Consider the following 21,908-nt stretch of genomic DNA (forward strand, 5'->3'; position numbering starts at 1 on the left):
ACATGGTCACACAGTGATCTGAACTGGGCTGCATGAACGGGCGAGGGTCACACAGTAATCTGAACTGGTCTGCATGAACTGGCGAGAGTCACACTGTGATCTGAACTGGGCTTCATGAACTGACGAGGGTCCCACAGTGATCTGAACTGGTCTGCACGACCTGACGAGGGTAGCACAGTGAACTGAACTGGTCAGCACGAACTGACGAGGGTCACACAGTGATCTGAACTGGTCTAAACGAAAGGACGAGAATCTCACAGTGATGTGAACTGGTCTGCATGAACTGACAAGGGTCACACAGTGATCTGAACTGGTCTGCACCACCTGACGAGGTCACACAGTGATCTGAACTGGGCTGCATGAACGGGCGAGGGTCACACAGTAATCTGAACTGGTCTGCATGAACTGGCGAGAGTCACACTGTGATCTGAACTGGGCTTCATGAACTGACGAGGGTCACACAGTGATCTGAACTGTTCTGCATGCTCTGACAAGGGTCACACAGTGATCTGAACTGGTCTGCATGACCTGACAAGGGTCACAGTGATCTGAACTGGTGTACATGAACTGACAATGGTCCCACAGTGATCTGAACTGGTCTGCACGACCTGACGAGGGTAGCACAGTGATCTGAACTGGTCTGCACGACTTGATGAGGTCACACAGTGATCTGAACTGGTCTGTACGAATGGGCAAGGGTCACACAGTGATCTGAACTGGTCTGCATGAATTGGCAACAGTCACACTGTCATCTGAAATGGGCCACATGAACTGACGAGGGTCACACAGTGATCTGAACTGTTCTGCATAATCTGATGAGGGATCCACAGTGATCTGAACTGGTCTGCATGACCTGACAAGGGTTCCACAGTGACCTGAACTGGTCTACATGACCTGACAAGGGTCACACAGTGAGCTGAACTGGTCTGCACGACCTGACAAGGGTCACACAGTGATCTGAACTGGTCTGCACATCCTGATGAGGGTCACACAGTGATCTGAACTGGTCTGCATGAACTGATGAGGGTCCCACAGTGATCTGAACTGGTCTGCATGACCTGACAAGGGTCAAACAGTGATCTGAACTGGTCTACACGAACTGACGAGGGTCCCACAGTGAGCTGAACTGGTCTACACGAAAGGACGAGGATCCCACAGTGATCTGAACTGGTCTGCATGAACTGACAAGGGTCACACAGTGATCTGAACTGGTCTGCACCACCTGACGACGGTAACACAGTGATCTGAACTGGGCTGCACCACCTGACAAGGTCACACAGTGATCTGAACTGAGCTGCATGAATGGGCGAGGGTCACACAGTGATCTGAACTGGTCTGCATGAACTGGCGAGAGTCACACTGTGATCTGAACTGGGCTTCATGAACTGACAAGGGTCACACAGTGATCTGAACTGGTCTGCATGACCTGACAAGGGTCACAGTGATCTGAACTGGTGTACATGAACTGACAATGGTCCCACAGTGATCTGAACTGGTCTGCACGAACGGGCGAGGGTCACACAGTGATCTGAACTGGTTTGCATGAACTGGCAAGAGTCACACTGTCATCTGAACTGGGCCACATAAACTGACGAGGGTCACACAGTGATCTGAACTGGTCTGCATGACCTGATGAGGGTTCCACAGTGATCTGAACTGGGCTGCATGAACTGACGAGGGTCACACAGTGATCTGAACTGTTCTGAATGATCTGACAAGGATCACACAGTGATCTGAACTGGTCTGCATGACTTGACGAGGGTCACACAATGATCTGAACTGGTCTACATGAACTGACGAGGGTCACACAGTGATCTGAACTGGGCTGCATGACCTGACAAGGGTAAAACAGTGATCTGAACTGGTCTGCATGAACTGACGAGGGTCCCACAGTGATCTGAACTGGTCTGCATGACCTGACGATGGTCACAGAGCGAGCTGAATTGGTCTGCATGACCTGACAAGGGTCACACAGTGATCTGAACTGGTCTGCATGAACTGGCGAGGGTCCCACAGTGATCTGAACTGGTCTGCATGAACTGACGAGGGTCCCACAGTGATCTGAACTGGTCTGCACGACCTGACGAGGTCACACAGTGATCTGAACTGGTCTGCACGAATGGGCAAGGGCCACACAGTGATCTGAACTGGTCTGCATGAACTGGCGAGGGTCCCACAGTGATCTGAACTGGTCTGCATAAACTGACGAGGGTCCCACAGTGATCTGAACTGGTCTGCATGACCTGACGAGGGTAGCACAGTGATCTGAACTGGTCTGCACGACCTGACGAGGTCACACAGTGATCTGAACTGGTCTGCACGAACTGGCGAGAGTCACACTGTGATCTGAACTGGGCTACATGCCTTGACGAGGGTCACACGGTGATCTGAACTGGTCTGCATGACCTGGTGAGGGTCCCACAGTGATCTGAACTGGTCTGCATGACCTGACGAGGTCACACAGTGATCTGAACTGGTCTGCACGAACTGGCGAGAGTCACACTGTGATCTGAACTGGGCTACATGCCTTGACGAGGGTCACACGGTGATCTGAACTGGTCTGCATGACCTGGTGAGGGTCCCACAGTGATCTGAACTGGTCTGCATGACCTGAGAAGGGTCACACAGTGATCTGAACTGGTCTGCATGAACTGACGAGGGTCCCACAGTGAGTGTGTGGTTTAGAGTAGTTTTAGGCGCTTCCTGTCAACTATATATTCAAATGATGCCACACTATTAATTCATTTTTCAGTCTACATGAACTAAAGATGGGTCACACAGCGGGAACTAGAATGTTTGCATCCTTAACTCGCCGACATACACAGTCTGCTGGTTGGTCCTCAGATGAAATTTCCAGTGAATCTGATGAATTCGCCAGAATTTGGGGCTTAGGCAAGGGGTGCCATTAAGTTTAGAAAACATGAATTAATCCACCTTGGTTCACAGATTAATATCCTTGCAATAAACCATCCATTTCCCGGCTATGTCTTTTGTGAGCTTTATTTTAACACATCCTAAGTTTATTATTACTATTGCGGGAACAAATGATGAATTGAATATTACCAAGCACGTGAGGATTATACTAAATGATGCACTGCAAGTGGGGGTGAAGGAGTCGGTGGCTTAGGAAGTGGTTTATAAAGAGAATTGTGGTAGGGGAACACCAAAGATCTGTACTTGACGATCATTTCACAAAAAATGGAAAATAAATATCTATCCTGCAGTATGCATAGTTAAAAAAAGTGAGATGTCACCCAAGTGGAAATTTTCCTCTTTTGTACATAATTTCACAGAGACATGCGCTTGCCCGGTGGCGCCATATGCAAAGCAGTGACTAAGAGCTTGGAGTGGGTGACAGTCTGTCAGCGCGTTCCATGCGAAAGGGTCCAGCAGGCACCTGTAGACATCAAAGCGATGCCCCTGCCAGCGCCGCGCGGTGCATTAGTATTCCACCGCGCTAGCGGCCACAGGTTCCGCATACATTGGCAGCGGACAGGGTCGCTTCCAGATCCAGAACTGGAAGATGTGCTTCTGCCAGGAGCTGGGAAGCAGCTGGAGACTCCAGGATCCGTGAGAAGAACAGAGCGTCTCTGTCAATCTAATTCCTATCATACTCTGTATAATTTTACCTTGTGGACCTCAAACCTCTTGTTTTCAATTTTCACATTCTAAAAATATTTGTGTGATCAGTGAGAAAGCGACTACATTCTTCATTTCATTGCAGTTTATACTTTAAAAAGGTCTGGAAGGTGCCAAATTCTACACCAAATGTATGTCTCGATTTCTTTTTAGATGTATTGACAAAGAAATATACTAAATGCAGCGGAAATATCTCAAACTAGATTTGCAGCCAATTGAAACTATGACGTGTGAGATCCGATTGAGACCGGACCACATCAAACAGGATGTGACAATGGGGTAGGTACTTGTAGTTGAGACATTGCATGCCTTTTTTTTCGTTTTTACAATGCATATGTTTACAGCTGGTATAGTAATTTCAAGGTAGAGTAATCTGTCACTATTGAAATATATTTGTGGCCAAACGCAGAATCCAGGAATACAACCCAGGTCTCCTGGGTTCAAGGCTAGTCACTTGCTCAGGAGAACACCTCTCTGACATGAAAATTGAATTTGGAAATAGCATCCCTCCTGTGGCTGGAATGGCCTAGAAGAAGTGTAGTTTGCACACACACCATCTCTGAGGAATGCTTCTATCCTCAAGTTGTGTGATGCCACAACAACTTCTCCACGTTTACATTCCCACTGGTCTGTGGTTCGTGTATTGATAATACCGAAAGACTGACACCTGGCGCCCAGGTAACACATAGCCTCCTGGGCCAAGAACACCACCTAAAAGTAGTGTCTTGGCATGAAATTGGACAAATACTTAGCTTTTGAGTTCCACTGGACCTTGTTTCTTCTGCACTGCTGGTGGGTGATACTGGCAGTTTACCCAGCATGGGTACATATGTGATAGCTAGCGGCTAGAAAATACAGAAACAATGTGCTTGAGTAACAAAATATAAGGAATACTAAGACACGTATACTTGTCACTCAAATTTCTGAGATTAGGGGACTTTGGTAAAGTGGGATATCTGCCTAAAAGTGGTGGATGTCTAAACTGCCCTAGTGTGCCCTTGACATCATTGCCCTCATAATATGGTTGGTGGGGTATCTGCTATGTTTTTGCGGATATCACACACCCACCTTACTCCAAAGAAGTCCCTTAGTCTTTTTATTTGCGGTTGGCAAAAACTTTCTCGAGTACTTTCAGAAATCCACAAAGATGCAGATTACGGGTGCCCGTGTCGTCCCCTGACCCTACACCTGCAAGTTGTCCATGGGTAGACTATACTGATGGGTAGACCATGCTATGAATCAGTGTTAAATTAAATGTGCATTGCACATAGCTACGTCCCTGATTGTCCTCTACACGTAAAACATTTTTCGCAGCACTACTAACAACACTGGACTGACCAGTATGCTGTACAGGGGACGTTTAAAGGACACATTTACTCTTGACAATGTCTTTAAGCCACTGAATATATTGGGAGTGGGCTTTACATATATGTGTCACACAAGGCAGTAGATTCTGAGTTTAATTTAAAATGGGTTTGATTCTTGTGGACATAGGGCCAGATTTGGGCCACATGTAATGTAGCGCCGCTCTTCTTGCGGCCCCTTGCGCCCCCCTACCACCATGTGTGCACCTTATTTAAAATACGGCGTACCATGGCACACGGCCGGGGGCAATAGCATCAGAATTTCTGGCTCTATTGATGTACTGTTCAGGGTTGGTGCCCAAATTTTGGTGCTAACCAAGAAATGTACATAGGGGCCCATTGAAAACAATGGCATGCCCCCTTTTAACGCCTGCTCTGAGCAGGCATTAAAAATGCTTGAAAAAATGATGCAAAGAAATCTTTTAGATTTCTTTGCGCCATTTTTGCGGCTCCCCTAATGGGGGAATGCCCACCTTGCATACATTATGCCTGGCGCATGCATAATGTGGCACAAGGCGTTACCAAGTGGCGCAAAACATGCATTGCGCCACTTCGTAAATATGGTGCAGTGTTTTTGGCTGTCTAACACCACATTAGCGTCAAAACAATTATGCTAATGTGTTGTTATATGGAACTAGGCCCTCAAATCTGGGACATAGTTTCTACACAGTGTTTACTATAAGTATGCGCAAAGATTTAGTTACCAGACTTGCAGTTTTGTCAAGCTGGCAAAATTTGCACCTGGGTCAGTTTGCGAACTTTTTCAAGTACGTAAATTTCGCTTGTGAGAGAAGGTTTCTGAAAAAATAAAACTTTTTACAAGAGAATTTTCCTGCACAAAGGTTTGAATGAGACAATTCCCCCACTGAAAGTGATTTTTGCAGAGTTTTGCCCCTCAAATAAACCTTTAAAGGCAATATCCTATTGTTTTTTTAATTTTAAATCTTTGCAATATTGATGAAGTTCTAGAGGAAAAATCGTCACAATTACGCTAATGCAGGTCATTTTATGATTGTAACTTCAGTCCTAGCATATTTCAGTGCAAGGGCATTGTGGATTCCTTAGGTGTTTGTTGAAATTGTTGTAGGTAGAGTGATATTTATGTATGGTAGAAATGCTGAGAGTAGGTGTTTTTAAAACGACGGGACATTTTTATAAGCCTCTAGCGCCACCTTTGTGCCTCATTAGTGCCATTTTTTAAAATGCTAATGTGGCCCAACGAGGCCAAAATTCTCGCGCCATATTTACAAAGTGCCGCAATGCAAAAATCTAACATATTTCCTTGTGTCCTTTTTTACGGCACTTTTAACAGCGTTAAAAGGGGGCTTTCATTCTTTATAATTGGCCCCTGTGTACTCTGCAGGAGTAGCGCCAATATTTTGGCGCTACTCCTGCAGAGTACATCAATAGTATCAATACAAATTACGCTATTGCCCTCTACCCTGCACCATGGTGCGCCATATCATAGATACGGCGCACACATGGTGGCGGTAGGGGGCGCAAGTTGCAGTGCCACTTTCCTTAAATATGCCCCTGCGTATTTTCGGTCTGTGTTTTTCCATATGCAGTCATTTGCATGCAATGAGCTTTAACGCATATTTTTGATTCTCTGAAAACTTCCTGAAAGATATTTCAATCAAGCTGCAATTTGTCAACAGCGATAATAGGAACACAGTGTTATGGAAAGTAAAACTGCATATATATCACTGCAAAATAAACCAAGCAAAGCATTGCAAAGCATTGACGTATATCAGCATATTGAATTATGGCCCTGGTTGGATTTCCACAGCCGCAGCGAGGGCTCAGCACATGAACTTCCATGAGTTTGACTAATATGAGAGGCACTACATAAGGCAATGTACAGACACAGTGATTCGACAATGATTATGATCCAAAGAAATTGACCTTCACAACCAATTTTTGAAGCATTGTACACAATTCATTAAAGAAAAACCAAAGGTTTGAAAAGTTGGAATCCCTTTTTTTAATATATGGTTATGTAGCTGACTAGGGAAGGTTTTTTTTTTAGAAATGCAACCAAAGTTTTTACAGTTCTTTTCTGGATCTACGTCATTAGTATGTCCGAATATGTAGTGAGTTGGAAACCTGTGACTTATCACACATAGCGGGTGCGATTCACAAAGATAAAGTTAGACCAGGAGTCTAACTTTACCCCTGAATTCTAAGTTTAGTCCTAAAGCTTAACTTTACACCTGACGTCTAACTTTGCACCTGAAGCCTAAGTTTAGGCCTAAAGTCTAACTTAGACCAAGAGTCTAAATTCACTACTTTTTGCTATTCACAAAGGTAAGTTACTACTATTGACTCTACTACTGGTAACTTTGTCACTTTACTACTACTACCTTTACTAGTAGTAAACTTACTAGTAGTTACTTACCTTGTGAATAGCAAAAGGTTTAAACGTTAGACTTTTGGTCTAAGTTAGACTTTAGGTGTAAACTTAGACTTCAGGTCAAAACGTTGACTTTTAATCTAACTTTATCTTTGTGAGTAGGGCCCATGTGCTATACTTTTTGTCCAGCTGAATCATTTTTCAGTAAGTTGTTAGGGTGACTTTGGATGTAAATTTATGAAATGCAAGAAAGTCTGTGTGAGGGATAGGATGAAAGTTTTGAAAGTTCAGCAAAGTATATGTGAAACATCAGGAACATGTTCAAGCTGTGCAGTTGACTGTGGTAGTTCTAATGGTGGGTCCCCGGAAGCCTTCAAGTCTTGGATTGAATAAGAAATAATCCCTCAAGGACATCAACACTGTTCTGCACCACATCAGAGCTTGAGTCCAACACTATAGAGGGCTAGGGAAAAAAAGATTTGATGAAGAGAAAGTTGGCTGAGGGAACTATAAGGGAACATATGCCGTGTGAACAGGAAGTCGCAGCAAAGCAAAGCCTGCCACGCGAGCGAGACGATGCGCGATCGGACAGGAATGATGATGGATGGCCCACTGGAGGAGGAGACAGATGAAGCAGAGGTACTTCACTGATCGATTGGAGAATGCTTCATTCAGGGTTGGAGCCTACTGGCATGTGCATATGCATATTGACTTTGGGGGCTGAGGGGAGGGGAATGAGGCCCTGGCAGATGAAGAGGTGAGAGGGTTTTGAAAACCCGCCCAGGAAGAAGCATGTTCTTCTTGTTGTCATATTGATTGGTTTCCTGGTAATGCCAATCAGGACTGCTGCCCTCTCTCTCTTTAAGGAAGCTATTGAATAATATGACATACAAGGATTTTGTCATGCTTAGTGAAAGGACATTTGTCCCATTGAGTACCACGCATCGGAACAAGAAGGTGTCCTGTGTCGCTTGTAGGTGCAACATAGCGCCTCCTGTTGCTGAAGGACAGTTTGTCTTGCATTCCTTCTATTGGCTATAAACAGAAAAATACAGTCTACCTGACTTCTCAAGACTGTCAGAAGACATTTAATAACGCCCTGAGAAGGTTCTTGCGAATTTTGGTGTCCTGTTATGGAATACTGAATATGATAAAGGGTTTTGCACTACGGATAGGAATTAAACAGAGCTAGCTATGTGTGGGATTGAATATATTTGTTATTTACAGAAAGCTCTCAAGATGCCTCAGTGAGTTGGACGCTCACGGTTCAAGTGTGCAGTGTTCTTCTGGACACGAGTTCAAATCCCAGCAATGCCGACTCAGATCACCAACCTCCAGAGGTGGGTAAATGAAGTATTATTATGTTAGATAATAGTAACATCTATTATTTAGAGCACTTATAAAGCACAGTCTGAGAAGCTATGCATGAGCAATATGTTTTGCAAGGGTGGTGTAGGATAGAAAAATATTTTCATTAACTTCCAAAACCATATGCGGCCAGTGTTACCGTAATGATCAGCATCCAACTGTGCAGTAAAACTACAGGTAACGGCCCCTCAAGACCAGGGATGATAAAAGAAAGATTCTAACCAATAAACATAAAATAGTTTTTCTTAATCATGTGTATACTCTTACAAAAACACAGGGCCAGATGTACAAAGACATTTTGCATTTCTTAACAGTCCGAATCAGTATGTCGGGCAGTTAAGAAATGCAAAATGGGCTTTTCTGATGTACAAAGCCCTTCAGGGAATCGCAAATTGCAATTTTTACCCAGTAGAAATTGTAATGTGCAATCCTCTGATTAGGATCCCAAACAGGGATTCCCTGTTTGCGATTCCTATTCAGATGTGCAAATCATTTCCTAAATGCAAATTTAGGAAATGCAATTACCTTTGACTTTAAGTCGATGTATCATCTATCCCTTTTGATATTCGGTAATAGTGATTTTTAAGAAATCACTATTTCTGAGTCGCAAAATTGTATGTATCATATTTGCGATTCGGTAAAAGCGATTTCTTAAAAATCGCAAATGCTATTACCAAATCGCAAATTGCGATACAGACCCCATTCGCACCTATGGGCCTGCAGGCCCATATTTGCGAATTTTTTGCATTTCCCAAATTGCAAATTTCTAACTGGAATTCGCAATTTAGGAAATGCAAAACCCCAGGGTGCTGGGGGCCTAAGGCCCCCTCTGCTGCACCCCAAAAAAATATTTCAAGACATGTAAGGCGCACACATGCCAAAGGGGCATGTGTGCGTTACATGTCAATTTTAAAAATGCATTTTTAATGCATTTTTTAATTTGCACATGGTTACCACCAAGTGTTACTTGGTGGTAATTGCGATTCCTTAAAGCTTGATACATGTGCTTAAGAAATCGCAAATAAGGATTCCTTATTTGCGATTTCTTATTTAGAGAATCGCAATTTGTGATTCTCTAAACGGGCTCGCAAATTTAAGGAATCACATTTTTGCGATTCCTTAGAATTGCATTGCCAATGCCTTTCATACATACTGAAAGGCACTTTTGCTTTCGCAAACCGGGCATTCGCACTGTTTGCGAATGCAAAAAGGCTTGATACATCTGGCCCTAAGTGCACTTAAAAAAAAAAAAAAGTTTTTTAAGTGCAATAGAGCACACACATGCCCCTTGGCCATATGTGTACTCTAAATGTGCACCACTATTTTTGGGGTGTATTTCAGGGGACCTTTTGCCCATAGCCATCTTTGGTTTTGCATTCCCCCAAATAGTGATTTCCTAATAGGAAATCGCTATTTGGGGAAATGCAAAACCGGCCCATTGTCACAAATGGCATGGGATTTCTTATTTGCGATTTCCTAATAGGGATTCCTACTTGGTAGATAGCATTTTGCATTTCCTAAATAGCGATTTCTATGAAGTCGCTATTTAGGAAATGCTAAATTGCATCTATGTACATCCGGCCCAAAGCGCCCTGAAAGCTGCCTCCACTCAGGTGCGTAAATGGCACAGGAGTGGAGGGAGTGGAGTAAATGACGTAGCAGCTGTTGAAAGGGAGGCAGAACATCTGGCTTCAGGGTTCTAAGTTTACATTCCGGTCTGTCCATTGACGGCGCATGTTCTCTCCTGCTTTTCTGGTCCTGTTAAACCTTAGGACAAAGGGCTTGATGTCACCATTGCCTACTACTAGGTTGAAATGGATTGTTTTTTTCTAATCTGTGGAGGCAAATCCCTTTCTGCGACATCCCGTCCCTGCTACGGGTGGGTGGAGTTGGGTCAAAAAGTAGATGAACTGCAGGTTGTGCTTCATCAGCACTCTATGGACGGACACCTGAGAAATTGTAAGCTTGTGCACCGCTCATGGGCAGTTCTCAGACTGGCTGGTGTGATTGGCAACCTGTTGAAAGGGTGGGCACTCTTTCGAGCAATCAAAATCAGAGCCTGTGTTAGACACATTGTGACTGTCTGCCAAGAGCCAGTCAAAAGCCCTCGGTATAATCACACAACCATGATTTGTTGTCAAAGGAGGCGTGGGCAGCCAGAATACAGGCAACTTCCTATGTTTTGTGACCAAACGCTCAGATTTCCTAACATGCCTGTGCAGGAGTTGTTGGCATATTTTGAAAGTCAATTTCACCCCGCAAGAAAACTGAAAAAATAAGATTTGGGACCCCTGTACCCCCAACACCACCATGTGTGCACCATATTTAAGATTCGGAGCACCATGGAGGTTTTAGGAACAATACTGTCAAAGGTTTTGATACTGTTGTAGCACTTTGCTCCACTAGTGTAAAAAAATCTGACCCTAGCGGAGCAAACTGCAAGGAGGCCCATTGATCCCAATGGGTGTATCCTTTTAGCGCCTGCTTTCAGCAGGTGTTAAAAATGACGCCAAAAATGCTGCAATTAAATCTTGTAGATTTCATTGTGCCATTTTTGCGGGCCTCCTTGCGCCAGAATATCCCCTTTGCATACATTATGCATGGCGCATGCGTAATGTGGTGCAAAGTGTCACAAAGTGGTGCAATGCGTGCATTGCGCCACCTTGTAGATATGGCGCAGCGTTTTTGGTAATCTAAAGCCACATTATCGTCAGAAAAATGACACTAACGTGACATTAGATGGCACAAGGCCATCCTTAAATTTGGGCCTTGGTTTGATTCATTCTCCTGTCCATATACCTGTCACGCTTGCCTTTCAGGACTGTTAATCTTGGGGCACTTTTTTACTTCCTCCTACATCCACCCTACAAACTTCACCGCTATGTCCACCGCAGTAGAACTGATGGCAAACTCTGCAAAGAAAGATACTACAGCCAGCAAGCTCCCTTATTCTGTTCATCACCTGGCAGCCTTTTCCCTTTATCTTTCTTGCCCTCAGGTTTGCAGAGCTAGGAAGCCTTGATTGGCCCTAGTTCCAGGACACGATAAAGTCTGCTAAGGAGTGGCAGATGGCTTTGTGGCATCACCTATTCCCTGCATCCTGGATATTATCGCTCTTCGGACATGCTGATACCAAGCACAGGTCTTCAAAAGACTATCACTGGGTTCACCTTAGGTAGTGCAATACACTATTAGTAAGTGGGGGTGGGGTCTACTGAAATTGTATATATAACCTCTGATCTATAAGAATAGACATCAAGGCAATGCCATTAAAAAAAATTTGCACACGTATTTTTGATCTATGTTCATTCGTTCACCAGGTCCCTTTGAATTATTGTCTACCAGCCTGGTACCTGTAGATGATGCTGCAGCCACAGTCTGCAATCCAACTACTGTGTGCTTGGGGCAGCCATATGCAGGCAGGTCTGCCACAACTACAGAAACCCAAGGCTAACTGGGGTGGACCTTAGAGGTCGCTCACTATCTCCCTTTTCTCTTCTCCATTCATATGTGGCCACTAGCTTAGGTGACTGGATTACACCATCCCTTTTTGCAGATATATGTTGAAAACACACATCCGCGTGCGACTGGAAATGGACAAAGGAACTGTGCAATATCTCAGGAAGCCTGGATCATGTATGCTTTTGGATCAGAGGCAGTTTGCTCTTCCAGAACAGGTAAAAAAAACTGAAGTGATGCTGTCTGATGTAAGGGAAGCCAGTACCCTGTCGCTCACATGCCCATGCTCCTTGGCAGCTCCCATTAACCGAGTCGACAGAGTCAAAAACTGGACTTTCCACCTGGCCCTCATTATCGTTTCCAAGTCAAATAAATGCAGGGGTCACAGGAGCAAACTACCAATTAAACATATTCAGAAAGGATGCCCCTCCCTACAGTCTTTCCACTGTGACGAACTGGCCAGATCACTGGCCTTCTTTGAAGTGTTTCTGTATCATCTACAGTGACCTTCGGAAAACTAAATTATTCAAAAGCTACAAAGAATCCAGAACCACGACACTTACAGGAGCTTGTTCCTTCAGGCATTTCAACCAGAAACCTGACATCGAAGTATATTGATAGATTTAACAGGCACAGTTCACATCCAGCAAGCATCGAGGAAGAACCAGCGGGCAACAGATGTGCGTGCTTCGGAATGGCCAAGGTCCACCCATGTTGGCCCAACCAAACCACCAATTCTGCAAAGAACTGAAGCCACCTTAATAATCCATCAACTTTCAACATATCATTGTTTGACAAACCCTCCTCCATCTTGTGTGCAGGGGTGTGCTTCCCCAACTTGCACACACTGCCAAATACCTCAGCATTTTCCTTTAAGCCTGTGTGCTCGAGTATGCAGCGCTCAACCGGCAAACTACACCCAGTAGGTATTTGTCTCTTCATCAAGAAGCCAAGATGATTTTCCATTGTTAATTCAAAAATCTCTTTTTACTTCCATGGATGCGACATGAACAGCTATCAACTTGCTAAAGCTTTAGGGATTGTCGTAACAGAAAAAAATAGAACTTTTATGCGGTTTCTGTCGATTTTAAGTTTTATATATATTTAGGTACCAGGAGTATTTTCCTTTGTGAATTGCCCAACTCCATGTTAGTAAAAGAGCAAAGAGGACACAGTTCTTTCTGTTTGTGCTAATTGTATATGAATATGTCCTGAGGTTTGGGGACAATTATCAACACAAAGGCATTTAAGAGTATGTAAGGTACCATTACTGGAGTGGTACACTTGGAGTACTAATGCATGAACTGGATTCATGCTTTGCACATATCTGCAATTCATGCTTGAACTCTTTATTCACCGGTTGCCGGTGTCTCTCCATTCCTTGAATTTTGAAGTTTTCAACCCAAGGCTCTTCTGAGCTCTTTTCCTTAGCCTCTAAGTTGGCAATCGATAATCATCTACTTGAATTGTTCAGTTACTTAATGGTGGTTTCTCAAATCATTTTAATTTCTATTTTATAGCATTAGTTTCAGCTACACGGTAACAAAGATACCTGCGTTATTATTTTTCAGCTTTAAAACATTTTAGCATAACCAATCAACAACCTGTTTCCTTTGCTCCAAGGCCCCTATCAGAGATCTAGCCAGAGTCGAACATATGTCACTAGAGCGGCCTCGAGTAATAAGCAAACACTTCATTTCCCTGTGTTAATCTGTAAAACTGAAAAATAAATCTCACCACTGCCTTTTAATGCGGCTGTCGAACTGGCCAATGGATGAGACGCGCAGAAGAGGCTCCGCCATATTGGGACTGCTCATGCATCACTGAGGATGCTGTGGAATAAGCCCTAATTTAGACAAGATAGCTCTGAGATTAGCTGAAGGCATTTCTTTGGGATATCTCTCTAATTGGAAGCTAGGTTTAATCCTAAAATAATTAATTGCATGAGGCTTGTGCGAAATAAATAACCTGCCTGCCTTAACGCTTCTCCTAGGATGGGCACCCTGGAGGGACCTTCTGCAGCATGCTTTTTAGTAGAAGCCTAAAAACTCAATAAAATACATCTCATGAATACTGATGTGCACACAAAGAAGGAGAACGATGCTAATATAGAGAGGTATTGTGCACATAACTTTCACTTAGTTGCATCCAGGACTGGCTTTAGGGGGGCGCGAGTGGTTCGGCTGCCATCCAGGCTAACCTGGATTGGGGGGCGCTGACCTCAGGGGGGCACTGTTTAGTAATGACTTACGAAACTTGAGATTTAAAAGCACCAGCTGAAAAGTTGCTTCTACGTCCAGCCTTCAGGAAACAATTAAAATGTTAAGCTATCTCTTGTGATTAATGTTCCTGCTAGGGAGCGAGATGGGAGTTTTGTCTAGCAGCAGCTTTGACTCGCCATAAAGTAGCATAGAGGGTTAATGCACCTGCTGCAAAGAACAAAACCATATTTTATCTGGATAGATAAGTGGATTAGTAAAGCCAGCCTTTTTGAGCTCTTTAAAACAAATTAATGGACGTGAAAGGGGGGCTATGGAGAGATGGGTGCGTTTGCCGGGTGATAGTGAGTGAATCAGAGGTGGTTATGGAGTGGGGGGGGGGTGCCAAAAAAGACTGACGCACAGGGCGCCACCAGAACTAAACCAGCCATGGTTGCATCAAACGTATCACTGTAAACTCAGATTCAGGATTTGCAGATGCCTGCATGTGAGATGGAACTTACTACTGGTGAAATCTGCCATATGAACAATAAGGAGCTATCTATACTAAAAATATAAAATAAAAATTAAAAAAAGTTGGGCAAACAATTTCTCTGTCTGTGCTAGTGGCAGCTTTGGAAATCCATCCCACGTTCAGAAATGCATTTCAATATCGGACTCAGAATTTCGAAGCAGATTTTGATAACTCCTTCCAAGCTAGGTTTATGAGTGGGGTTGGGCATGACTTGCATAATTCTGTGTAATGTAATCACGCAAAATCAGCTAAGAATTCCACAAGATTATACTTGAATTACGCAGGAAGAGTAATTCTGTGTTTAACTTTATTTCTTAGTGCAAAAATGGCCCTTCACATCCAAAATGGAAACGAGGATATATTTTGTGCAAAGAAATAATGCTAATTGCAACAGACCATGAATAGAGAGATTCCAGCCGACGTCCTGCGTGCTAAATGTGCCCTTGGGTCAAGATTTTCTCACAAGTTACTAGAGGCATTTAGAGCTATTTTCTTAGCACAAAATGCACCCTTTCATTCAAAACTGGCACGATAATGCATTTTGCACTAAGAAAGAGCGCTACCTGTAGCAGAACGCGAAAAGCGAGTGTGAAATGTGCTCTTGTGTTAGGATTTTTTCCCTCGTATTACTGTTAACCAAATGACTAATGGCATAATTATTGGTCATTTCATGTCAAAGAGTAAGGCTGAATTACATAAATGACTCCAATTACTGAGGCATAATTGAAATTTTGCCCTGGCCTGGTTATGAGAGACATTAAATGTGCTTTATTTTTCAGCCCAAACTGAACTAAGGTGAATTAACATCATTGTCTTGGAGAAAAAGGTTAATTACTTAATACAATATCTTGGACTTGAGAGTTTGCCTTTCCTAGGCAGTCTCGTTAAAGTTAACAACTGATAGAGGAGAGATAAGGTGGGCTCAGTGAGAGGGTTGTTCACAGTTGTCAGTGTCTCACCTCATGCGCCATCCAACTCAGAATATAATAAATGCAATAGTGTCGCAGTCTGCTGTGTCCTGGGACAGTGAGGTGAGCTCAGGCTGGTCTGAGCATGGCATCTGTGCCAGCCTATGAGGGAGCTGCACTTAAGACTGACAGTCATAAACATTTCATTGACCGAGTTTGAAGATGGCATTGTGGCACTGTGAACACCGAGGTGATGGCTTCCCAATCCAAGATGGCCGCACACCAATGGGTTCATGGGAAGACACTTTTTCTTTCATGGGAAAAGAAAAAAATGGCAGCATGAACAAGGTCACGGATAGGTTTTCTGAACCTGGTAATTGTGAATCTTGGTTGAGACTCTTATTGTCTTTGTAATTCAGATTGCACCCAGACGTTCTTCTACAAGTGAATTGTTCTCTCTTATTTTCTCTGTTATGCTTTGCGCCTACAGCTCTTGATTTTTTGCTGCACCGACTTGGAGCTGCTGCCTACTTTTGCTGGGCTTTCAATTACTGCCTATTTAAACGTGCTTCTCCACATTGTGCCAAATGCACACACATCTGTATATACAGAACCTCTACTCTATCTGGCAGGTGCTCTGCAACCCCTCACATTTGAGAAGTGCTACAGAAAACCCCTAGTGAATACATTCATAAATACAGAGAAAAGTCACATTTAAATCCTCCTATACATCTAGAAATGCTGAAGACTGTCAGAAGTTGTGTGACATGAGTGGGGTCCTTGGTGCCTGCAAGAAGCTCATGGGGCCTTTGGAGTGAACAGACCCAGAGTTTCTACCTGCACAGCGTGACTCCTTTTCTGCTGATCTGCAGTGACTGCAGAGAGCCTGGGGGGTCGGGGGACACTCCTGCAACTGTTTATGGAGTCGTTATTCCCTATTGCGACTCAGCTGAAGACCAGCAACAACATACATGTTTCTTTTAGCAAGGCTGAAGCGGTACGGCTTGGCCACACTTTAAGATGCCTGGCAAGGGATAGAATCATGGATTCAGAACTTTTAATCAGGGTTAACACACCTTAACAACTTCAAATTGCCCACTTGAACCACCAACTTGAACCCCAAATCCCAGCTCACAGTTTGAGGTGCTATATTCTTGGTGCACCAATCACTAAATTTGATACATGGTTTAATGGCAATTGATATGGGTCTGACTTGCCCATCCTGCTTCAGGATCCCCTGACAGTTTTGCAATTAAACTAAACAAACATCCCACCCACCAGATACCTAAGATATTCACCACCAAAGATGTGAACTACCTTCGGCCTCCACAAGCACAGGAATTCATTTTGCGTGTTAAATTTGCTGTGCAATATTACCACTAGTGGCAAACATATTGCATGGTAGACATAGTCTAAGGAGATTTGGGTCAGCCTTCTAGAGCCACTGGCTTCTTCTGATCAACAACATTCAGACATCTACCCAGAGGAGATTTTCTTTCTTTTGTCTGTTTGGGTGCATCAGTCCACCTCCATTGGCATGCATGCAGGACCATTTTACTTTTGAAAAATATTCTCTGTTGTCACACATTTAGGGCCTTATTTAGTGTTTGGTAGATGGGATACACCATTCAAATGTAATGATATTCCGTTCACCATCTTACAAGTGCATAGACAACAATGCGCATGTAATACCGCAGATTGGACATCTGCCACGTTTGTGACGGACCATCCCTTCTGCCAAATTCTAAATAAGACCCTTAGGGGCATATTTATACTCCGTTTGCGCCGAATTTGCGTCGTTTTTTTCTACGCAAATTCGGCGCAAAACGAATGCCATATTTATACTTTGGCATTAGACGCGTCTAGCGCCAAAGTATGGGGAATGAGCGTCATTTTTTTGCGTGAACGCCTTCCTTGCGTTAATGAGATGCAAGGTAGGCGTTCCCGTCTAAAAAAAATGACTGCGAGGCAAATGCGTCGTATTTATACTCCCGGGCAAAAATCACGCCCGGGAGTGGGCGGGGCAAAAAAACCCGCATTTGCGCCTCTTTTTAACGCCTGGGTCAGGGCAGGCGTTAAGGGACCTGTGGGCTCAAAATGAGCCCACAGCTGCCCTCCCATGTCCCCAGGGACCCCCCCTGCCACCCTTGCCCACCCCAGGAGGACACCCAAGGATGGAGGGACCCATCCCAGGGACATTCAGGTAAGTTCAGGTAAGTATAATTATTTTTTTTTTATATATTTTTTTGTGGCATAGGGGGGCCTGATTTGTGGCCCCCTACATGCCTCAATGCCCAATGACCATGCCCAGGGGACAGGAGTCCCCTTGGCATGGCCATTGGGCAAGGGGGCATGACTCCTGTCTTTTCTAAGACAGGAGTCATGTAAATGGTGTCTGGGCGTCGTTAAAAATGGCGCAAATCGGGTTGAGGCGATTTTTTTGCCTCAACCTGATTTGCCCCATTTTAAGACGCCCTAACGCCATTTTCCCCAACGCCCGCGCTGCCTGGTGTACGTGGTTTTTTTCCACGCACACCAGGCAGCGCCGGTCTGCTAGCGCCAGCTAACGCCATTCAATAAATACGGCGCCCGCATGGCGCTTCAAAATGGCGTTAGCCGGCGCTAAACTTTTTGACGCTAAACTGCGTTAGCGCAGTTTAGCGTCAAAAAGTATAAATACGGGCCTTAGTTCTCAATCTCATCCATGTATTGTACAGATACAATAGTCGTTTTAGAACTATTTTGCACAGTAGCAAGCCGTATTTATGTTTTTGTCTTGTCTCAAGTGTGAGGAGAAAATCTATTGCCTTTTGTGGAGTAAAGAATTAAGGGTAAACATTAATGCCAATTTCGGGCTGGAGGTGTAAATGTCTGACTCTTTCACAAACATTTTTTGAATCAAGCCAATTATGAGTAATCTGAGAATCCACTGGAATGCTCCCTAGTGGTAACAACCGATGCTGTCTTGAATAAAAACAGCAACTCTATAAATGTCCAAATGTGTATGTACTCTAGAGCCAGAGTTAGAGTTTGAAAACTTGGTCTGGCTGTACCAAGATTTAGAAAAGGAGACGTAAAGTATATGAGCTTAAGCAGCTACATTAAACACATTCTAGAACAAAAATGGGATATTTACTCTTATAGACATGTACATCTGCTCGGAGTACATTGCTGACTCTCTGGAATTCACAGGGAACTCCCGCAGTACACCTAGGAAGCTGTGAAAGTTGTCGAGTACCAGGATCAGTTATAGAATTAGACCTGAAAAGCTGATTAATTTGGGCTGGGCCTTTTGTAGTATGTTTGATGTTTAGCTGCAAATGTAAACCATGGCAGTCAGGAACATGAAAAATGTAGAAATGTCAACTGCTGTATTTCTTTTTGCTTTTTCACTTTTCAGAAACAAACTGGGTGTTTGTAGGAAAAACAATGAAATTGCCGGGTGGCCCCTATGACACTGCGGCGCTTGAGCACTCCTATTCCCATTGTCAATATTGCGCAGAACAGTGATTCGTAACCTAAGTCCAACATCTACCCAGGGGGTCTGCCATTGTTTAAAAAATTAAATAATATTAAAGGATTAATAAAGTATAGCTACATAAAAAAGATGGATATCAAAATAAAAACTGAATGTTCTGTAAATGTGAAATAAATTGAAATTAGGATTAGATTAGCATTAGATTAGATTCATGGGAGCAGCTCATGTACAGCAAACAGTAGTATGGACAATTTGTGAACTCAATTAAAGCACAAATAAACACAGCCAAATAGCATACATTAGGAGCAAAAAGACAAAGTAATGTGCTACAGCCTCTCAAATCACTCTTTCTTTTAGAAATAAACCAACATTTTGAAACACTTCAACCCTCCCATTAAAAATTTGAGTTTTGTATATCTTTCGTCTGTACATGAAATAAAATATTTCATAATTTATCATAATTTATGTATGTATTTACTGTATATTTGCTTCTGTAGTTTTGTGTATTACTTTGAGGTTCCAATCACAGAAATGTCTTAGGTGGGGGTCCCCGTTTCCCAGTGGTCATTCATTGTGCTTTCCTAGAAGTCAAGAGGTTTAGAACTGCTGCAACAGAAGTCCCCATCTGGAAGGTGGCCTGTCACCGGGTTAGTTGAGTGCTCTCTGTTGCCTAAGAGGTTTGATGGCTCTTAAGCCAAACTGAAAATAAACCCCTTGATTCCAGTAGTGTAGTAGGTTCCACAAGAAATAACCAAGGGCCAGATGTAGCAACCGGTTTGCATGTCGCAAACTGCGAAAAACGCAGTTTGCAACATGCAAAACGGCCATCGCGATGCAGATTCACATTTTGCGAGTCGGAACCGACTCGCAAAATGTGAATCCGACTCGCAAATAGGAAGGGGTGTTCCCTTCCGATTTGCGACTCGCACCGCGATGTAGAATTGCTTTGTGACCGCAAAAGCGGTCGCAAAGCAATTTGCAGTTAACACCCACTTGAAGTGGGTGGTAACTCATTCGCAAACGGGAAGGGGTCTCCATGGGACCCCTTCCCCTTTGTGAATGTCGCTGAAAATATTTTTTCAGAGCAGGCAGTGGTCTAATGGACCACTGCCTACTCTGAAAAAATGAAACCAAATGGTTTCATTATTTTTTTGAATTGCAACTCGTTTTCCTTTATTAAAAAAAGCAGTCACAGACATGGAGGTCTGCTGTCTCCAACAGGCCACCATCCCCGTGAGTGCAGGGACTCGCTATGGGGTCGCAATTTGCGACCCACCTCATTAATATTCATGAGGTGGGTCTTTGCGACCCCATAGCGAGTCGCAGAAGGTGTCTGAGACACCTTTTTGCATACCATTTTGCGAGTTGCAAATTGCGAGTCGGTATGACTCGCAATTTGCAACTCGCAACATTTTCTGTACCTACATCTGGCCCCAAATGTGGCACTTTGTTCACTCAGGCACGATGCCTCCCTTTTACGCATGCTCACTTCACTTGCATATGACCTTTTTCGTCCATGTGCGACTGTTAACAGACCTGCCAACTCACAGGGTGCCACCGTGTGTCGCATGATTTCAGGGCCCTTCAAAAAGTAAGAAGCCAAAATCACACAGTTGCTAGTACAACACACTGAAAACCTCTGTAAACAGTGGATTTCCAACTCATTTTCGGAGGCTGTAAGCAGCCGATGTCCATTAAAAGGTGTGAAAACACTGCAGGTCATCAGCAACAGCCTCAGTGAACCCTTGTGGGTTTTTTTTCTCAGAGGGGGTGGGGGCTTGGTGAGAGGATGAGTGCCTTTTAAGTAGCTCTTGGCACAAGACCCCGCACCCTCCTCACACGGTGACATTCATTTGTAAGTTGGCAGGTATGTGTTGAGGTATTTTATGAAAGAGATCAGACCAAAAAGTTCCGATTATGCGGATGTTGGTTTGGTTGCTTTAATGACCCGAAGGCCTCCGCAGACCAATGGCAATGTGTACCCTGGCGTTAGCCTATCAAGAATCATTCTTTCCACCATGTCATACTGTCGCAGGCCTTGAGGCCCTCCTCTGGTTTCTTACTCTTATCTTTTTTTGCACAGAAACAAGCAATTAATTCGCTGGTCAATGAATGAAATATCAGAGAACTTGTATGGGCTTTGCTCAGGACTCACCGGCATTGTCTGGCTCCCGTGCAACGCGTTGATAGCTGCCTGGGCTTCTGCGTGCGAGGAATATTTCACAAAGGCACAACCTGCAAAGTGAACAAAAAACAGACATGTAGCAGAGTTTCAGCACAATGGGAATGTTATTGGCCACACCTGGTGTGTCTAGTGGTTGAGTAATGGCTTCAGGGGTGTGTTTAGTGCGGTGCGACCGGTGCAGCCACACCTGGTACTCAGTTTGGGGCGCATTGTGTTTAGAAATAACTTATAGGTCTACAAGTACCTGCTGCAGAGCGCCTTGTGTATCCACCAGTTTTCAGGCAACAATAAAAATGTCAAGATAACTCTGATGATTAATATTGAGAGAGAGAGATCAGCATGTTGTCTCATCAAGTAGCAGAGAAGATTATTATGCCTGCTACAAAGGAAGTGTAACATGCAGATGGCAGAACTGTATTTT

General features: G+C 43.8%; 1 protein-coding gene across 8 annotated transcripts in view; it reads right to left on the reverse strand.

The window, feature by feature from the left end:
- CELF4 (CUGBP Elav-like family member 4) overlaps positions 1-21,908 on the reverse strand; it is a 1,197,256-nt gene that overhangs the window by 210,169 nt on the left and 965,179 nt on the right. For all 8 annotated transcript variants that reach the window (XM_069218773.1, XM_069218769.1, XM_069218589.1 and 5 more), the window contains exon 5: positions 21,458-21,537. In XM_069218773.1, the coding sequence (XP_069074874.1) occupies positions 21,458-21,537 (80 nt within the window). The remainder of the gene's footprint in view (positions 1-21,457; positions 21,538-21,908) is intronic.

The sequence above is a fragment of the Pleurodeles waltl genome, chromosome 1_1 (assembly GCF_031143425.1).
Source record: "Pleurodeles waltl isolate 20211129_DDA chromosome 1_1, aPleWal1.hap1.20221129, whole genome shotgun sequence".
In the NCBI taxonomy this organism is placed as follows: domain Eukaryota; kingdom Metazoa; phylum Chordata; class Amphibia; order Caudata; family Salamandridae; genus Pleurodeles; species Pleurodeles waltl.